General features: G+C 34.4%; 1 protein-coding gene across 1 annotated transcript; it reads left to right on the top strand.

Annotated features, from left to right (window-relative positions):
- Positions 1-2,055: 2,055 nt before the first annotated feature.
- On the top strand, positions 2,056-6,273 carry LOC107777403 (WRKY transcription factor 28-like). The gene is made up of 3 exons (XM_016597413.2): positions 2,056-2,465; positions 2,695-2,925; positions 5,868-6,273. The coding sequence occupies exons 1-3, from the start codon at positions 2,191-2,193 to the stop codon at positions 6,037-6,039; spliced, it is 678 nt and encodes a 225-aa protein (XP_016452899.1). The 5' UTR covers positions 2,056-2,190; the 3' UTR covers positions 6,040-6,273.
- The last annotated feature ends 491 nt before the right edge of the window (positions 6,274-6,764 follow it).

The raw sequence follows: 6,764 nt of genomic DNA, 5'->3' as shown, positions 1-6,764 counted from the left end.
AGGCCACACACTAACCTTCCCCCTCATGGTACCCCACCCCGACACTACACCACCTACCATCCCACCTCAACAACTCGGTCCACCCTCTACCCACTAGGCGCCACAAGCCCCGAACCCCCACATCTGACCCAGGAACTGACCCTAAATGCCAACCTCAACCCAACTGCCAATTCTAAACTTGGACTACGACCCCGACAAATGAATTTAGATCCAACCCAGATCTCAACCGTAGGCCTAACACCTACCCTAGATCCCAATCCCGACCTAACCCTCGACTAGAGCCCCAACTTTAAATCCGACTCCGCCCCTAGCCCCGACATCGGACCCTAACCCCAGCCTTGAAATCAAACTCGACCACGATTCCTAACCTAAGACCCGGTCCCGACAATGACCCCAGATCCCGACACTGAATTCGACTCAACACTGATTTCGAACCTAGAACCCGGCCTTGGCGTACGACTCTGTTCTAATCGACCTTGGACCCCAACTTTGACATTAACTCTAGATCCCAAACCTGACCCTGAATTTCGTACATGACCCTAACTCCCCACCTCGGACCTGTTCCCAAACCCGGACCTTGACCCTTACTTTTGATCCAACCCCGACCCTAATCTTAGACTATGACCCCCACCCTAACTTCACATCTCAACCCCAACCTCGAACTTGTCCCGACCCCAACTTTGATCTTGACCATGGATTCTGATCTCAGACATGACCTTGACCATTGAATCCTGACCCCTACCCCAACCTCATTTATGACCCCCTGATCTCTACTACCCCTATTGCCCCGCTCCTTCTCCATACTCACCCATTCCGTCTTTCATAGTTTTTGGCTAGATTATATATTTTTCCAAAATTATTATCTGCTTACTATCCAAACACCAGATAATAAGTAAGAAAATCACTTATTTTTCGAGAAAATATTTTGCAGAATTATTTTGTATAGCAAACACACCCTTAATATGGGATAGGTTTTGGCAGGTTCAGAGCCATCATGTTATTTACAGGTTCGACCGCACCTAGTAGCATATAGCATAGTATTTGAACTATAGGTTTTAAATCCTGATTCCGCCTCTAGTTTTTGAAACTCATATAGCATAGTATTTGAACTTCCTCTCTTTCCCTTTTGAGACCATAGGCCTATCATGAATTAACGCCTTTTTTTCCTCCACTTTGTATCAAGTTTCTGTTCCATTATTTTGTACTCATCTCCTTGCCCTTTCCCTTTTATCATTGGATCCATTAAAGATTTCATAGTAATATTTTAAAAAAAACGAATGAGTGGCATAATACTTCAATGCAACAAATGTAAAAAGTCACTCTAATTTTTGGACAAAAAAGGCAAAGAAAGAAACAAACACAGAGCATTAAAACATGTAAAAAGCTCCCATGTTCTCACCCTCCAATCTCCATACTGTTTTGATTTGGTTGACCTTTGGGTACAATATGGATTTACCTTTGCTTTTAGGTTAAAGTTGCAACATGCAGTACAATTTAAATCTAATTGACTTTGCTTAGAAAACCCACTCTAAGTGGTAGCACATCACTTAGTTCTTTTTTTCCTTTCTTTTTCAACTTATAATTTTAGCTTTCTTACTGATCCTTTAAATAAACCTTCTTACTTTTTATGGTAGACCAGCTTATAACGAGGAGATGAAAAAGAAAAGGTGCGAGCTATTGTGAAATGGAAGAAAATATATATTTGACATTTAGAAAAAGAGTTTTGATATGAATTTCACTTAGATATAGAATTGAAGATTTATTTTTTAAAAATTAAGAATTTCCAAGTATATTATAAAGTTAATATTGAAATATCATCTATGGCAAAAAGGATATTATATAATTGAGTTTAAATTATATACACCATTAGTAAAAGAAAATTTACTTTCACTATCCGATGATCTTTATTTGTTATAGCAAATAATCTTTCGTATTTTTAAGAGTACAAATCTCATAAAGATTTCATATATTCTACGTAGCTGACACGTTAGGAGGAGCTATTGTGTTCCTTTTTAACCTAAACTGTACATATAAAGATCATCTTCTCTTTTCTTTGGTGTGTTACCAAATATTATTGCCCTTACAGTTTCAAAGTCTTTTTCTTTTATAAGAAAACCAAATTGCCTGCTCTCTCTTATAGCTGAGCTTCTTCACACATACTGAGAGAGAACTAAAGAGAGAGAGAGAGAGATGTTTAGCCAGAGTTTATTTGAGGATCAAGCTGATATGTCATCACAACAGTATGGATTTTTCACTTTTCCTCCAAACAACAACAATACTACTCTACCATTTGGAATATGCAACCAAAATACTCTTAAAACCCTCACTATAATCCCTCCCTCTTTTGCAGCAGATAATAATTCCCTAATTGAATCTACTGCTCTAAGGCAGAAAGAAGATCTTACTACTTCTATATTTGGAGGACCCCATCTTCTTTCCTTGCAAAAAGCCACTGCAAATACATGGTAATCTTTAATACATATGTCTTAACCTTTTCTCTAGGAAAATGATATTAATACTTCTTTCAAAATTTAATTTATATCACATGCAAAAATACCTTTTATTTATTTGGTTAGTATGATGATGATCGATAAGGATTCATATAGTTGACTCTAAGTTGGTTAGTTTTTGTTAATTTGCATGTCTAGAAGTCATAGTCTTATATGTTTGAGATGGTTTTGGAATTAATTCTAGGGCATGGGGAGAAGTGAATGAGAGGAGCAATGTTAAGAGATCAAGGGACAATATTATTGATGATCATTTAGGGGTTTCAGCAATTAAGATGAAGAAGATGAAATCATCAAGAAGGAAAGTAAGAGAACCAAGATTTTGTTTCAAGACTCTGAGTGATGTGGATGTGTTGGATGATGGTTATAAATGGAGAAAATATGGCCAGAAAGTTGTCAAAAATACCCAACATCCCAGGTACCTATTATTAACTTCTTCCCATTCTGAACCTCTTCTTTATTCTTTATTTGTTAGTTTCCAAACAATGGCTACTCCTTCCATGGAATTCTCTAGCTCCATCTTAAAAAAAAAAAAAATCAACCCGGTGCATAAAGTATTCCATGTTCACGTGGTATTCGGAGAAGGCCGAACTCCCAAGCAGTATGATGTGGACAACCTACCTTACTGCAAGTATTAGTGGCTACATCATTGGCTTGAACTCGTGACCTATAGATCCTACATACTTTGGCTGACTTATAGATCACACAGAGATAATTTTCCGTTATTCCAAGGCTCTCTTCCTCCGTTTTCATCGATAAAATATAGTGCCTATCATTTTTGTTTTTGTATTTTTAAATCCAAAAATTAATTGTTTAGCCACTTTTATCCACTAGTCAGTCATTAGGCCGATTAATATTTTGAAGCTAAAATCTTCTTGCTCTTTAATCTCCACCCTGAACAATGCATTAGCTGCTGATACTATTAAAGCTTCAGTAGATTAGATTGGGTTTAGCTAAGGATATTATGTAGGTAATTTCCTGAGAGAGAGAGAGAGAGTTAAAGGAAGTGTTATTATTAACCTCAAAAGATAGAAAATCATTTGAATAACTAATATTAACTTGGTACTCATGAAATGATAGCTTTTTGGGCCATGTTTCAGAACTTAAATCAGATCGTATTGGCAGAGCTGAATCTTGACAGTCTTTAATTAGGATTATTTGAAAAATGATTGCAAAACTTGTTGCAAGTGAAAAAAGATTCATTTAAAATCTCATCATATGATTATGGATATTCTTTTAGTTAAAATTTGGGACAAATCATCAAGACTGGCATTGTTAATGCTTCTACTAAATGAAAGAACCATGTGGTGAGACAAAAAAAAACATGCATTTTAGCATATGAAAACCCTAAGAAATAAAAAAGAAAAAGAAAATGGAAATGATGATCACTTTTTTTACATCTAAAAGTTTGATATGGGGAGAATCCCATTGAGGATCTCTTCTTTGCATGATTTGGCTTTAGGTTAATAGTAAGTTGAAACTTTTTTATTGTTTGAATGATTACTACTATTGAGCTTTCTTCTTTATTCAGGAGTTTGCTTTGCTATACTACTGTCTCCTTTTAACCACATGCCACAACATAGTTATGTTGCTTTGACTCTTTAGAAATGCTGCTGGTGTGTGTTGGATTCTTCAAAAGTAGTGCATTTTGGAGGATCCGCACAGATACAACAACATGTTGGAGAGTCCATGTAACATCGCCAAGAAAGAGAAGAATTTTGATTAGAATTTACACTATTGATGTTTTTAAACGTATTGTAGAAAGTAAGTTTGTCTGAATTATTTTCCAAAATTACTACTTCCACTATTAATCATCTAGATCGTAATACTGATAAATCGATTTTCCCAATCACCTATCCCGTGTGTGAGTGAGCTAGTCTCTCATAGATGTGAAATTTGTATGAGTCATTCTTAGTCTGATTTTTCTTTTGTTCGTATAATAGTATAAAAATTATTTTGTATTATCGGTATCTAAATTATTAAACTCATTTTAAATTACTAAAAGTGTAACAACTTTTTACATAAACGACAATATGAGATGCACAAGGGAGCCCACTGTTTTTAGTGAATGACTAGTGATAATGGATCCAGCAATTGCCAGTTTGCAATTTCTATATATCTGTTTGTGCACTATTTTGATTTCAATTTCCTCATCTTTTTACCTTTTTGTTGTACTAGGTAAAGGCACAACATTGCCCTACCAACATCTCTATATTGCATTATCAAAGTGTTCTAACGTTTAAGTTATATATATCTTAAGTTAGCTTCATTGCTTAATTATTTTGAATCTCACTTCCCGGGGTTGATTTCTATAGAATTACAGAAAAATATTATTATCATATTAATATCTATTGTAAAGTGAAAAATAAGAACATTTCATTAGAAAAGAGTAATTAACCAAGAAATAAGACATTATAGTGGTCAAAGACTTTGTTGTCTAGACTTTTCAAAAATATCGTCAGGTCCGTCTTGAATTCTTCAAAAGTATTGCATTTTTTGAAGGATCCAACACGGAAGTCCAATTAGAATAAATCAAATGCGTTGAGGTGAATTTTTGGTTGGAACTATCTAGATCTCAAAATAAATTGGTCCAAGATTTAATCTTAGTTGAATTATAAGCTAGTGCTATCTCCCAAGTATAATACTATCAACTATGTTCAACGCTTCAGAAACAATATTTATGAATCTTTTCGAGAGAGAGAGCGCGCGCATTCGAACTCTCCGGAAATGTTGCCGTGTGTGCGGATACATTTGTGGGAGTCCGCACAACATAGATATTTATATATATACTAAACAAGAAAAAGCTCTTAATTTTATTTTGTTTTTATTCTTCTTTTTCTTTTATATTTTTTGGGTTATTTATGGTCAAATATCAGGATGATGCAGATTCGCGTGTCGTCCTATACTGAACAAAATGAAATAATTATAGTCAGTCCCCAAATCTACTAGAATATGCATAGACTAGGGACTTTGCAGGTTTTGGCAGTTGTCACCACAAGTGTATAAATAAAAATCCTGTTCAAAGATAAGAATAGACATAACAACACGAGAAACTTTATGACATTTCCTGTTGCTTGCTGCAATTCATTATATTAAGACATTTCTAGTCAAATTTGAGGATATATATTGAACTGTCTGCCTTGTTCTAGACCATTTCCTTTGTGGTATAGAATTAAAAAAAATTGTTCCGGGCTTTCGTCGCATGATGTGTAGGTTAAGCGCACCTCATGAATTCGAATTCTACGGAGATAAAAGTTTGGTACATAAATAAAAAATAGTAGAAGGGTGGGTCCATTATTCATCAAATTTCAAACAGAAGATTTCTAGGTTACTAATTTTTAATATGATTATGTGTTGCAGGAGCTATTACCGGTGTACACAAGATAATTGTAGAGTTAAGAAAAGGGTGGAAAGATTAGCTGAAGATCCAAGAATGGTGATTACAACATATGAAGGAAGGCATGTTCACTCTCCATCACTTGATGAAGAGGATTCACAAGCTTCATCTCAACTTAATAATCTCTTATGGTAGTTAAATTAAGTAACTGTCTTTGTGAGGAGGCACCTCTTCTCGAAGTTATGTGGTTATTTTGCCGAGTTCCTTAGAAAAAGTTATCCCGTGCGATGAGGCACTATCTACTTACTTGCCTGTGTTGGTTTCGGATAAAAGTCGTTCGAGCTTTTTCTGAGAGTATATATACTCATTGTATTAATACCTCTTTAGGTTTTCCATGTAATGGAAAAGGTTCATTTCCTAGTCTATTAATGCTAGTATTATTATTTAGAGAAATTTTCATTAGGGATGTACAAAGAAAACCAACAAATCGCACTAACCCAATAATTCGAGTCAAACCGAGAAAAAAAATCCGTCTATGGTTTGATTTGATTTGGTGTTGGAAAAAAAATTCGACCATAATTGGTTTGGTTTGGTTTTAACTAAAGAAAGTCAAACCGAAACCAAACCAACCCGACATTATATATATAGAAATTTTAGATATATTTAATATATAAATATACTTATTGTGATGTAATTTATAAATATTTCTTAAAAAATTTCATTATTTTATATTTTTAAGGTATTGTTTCAAGGTTGGACTTAGAACTTTTGAATGTTTAGCCATTAATATTAGTAAATTAAATAATGCCAACAAAAGCTCAAACCAAAATCAAATAAATACTAATGCTAACAAAAGATCTTTAATTTAATATTACGGACGGGAATGTATTGAATATCTATTTTTTGTTTTGCAATAATTT

This window comes from Nicotiana tabacum, chromosome 11 (assembly GCF_000715075.1).
Source record: "Nicotiana tabacum cultivar K326 chromosome 11, ASM71507v2, whole genome shotgun sequence".
Taxonomy (NCBI): domain Eukaryota; kingdom Viridiplantae; phylum Streptophyta; class Magnoliopsida; order Solanales; family Solanaceae; genus Nicotiana; species Nicotiana tabacum.
The sequence above is the reverse complement of the archived record's forward strand: the minus strand, read 5'-3'. Positions and strand labels throughout refer to the sequence as shown.

Excerpts from the sequence above, each read along its gene's own strand:
- LOC107777403 (XM_016597413.2), top strand. The coding sequence starts at position 2,191 with ATGTTTAGCCAGAGTTTATTTGAGGATCAAGCTGATATGTCATCACAA. Across the intron at positions 2,466-2,694 it reads AAAGCCACTGCAAATACATG|GGCATGGGGAGAAGTGAATG; the intron begins GTAATCTTTAAT and ends AATTAATTCTAG. Across the intron at positions 2,926-5,867 it reads AAAAATACCCAACATCCCAG|GAGCTATTACCGGTGTACAC; the intron begins GTACCTATTATT and ends TATGTGTTGCAG.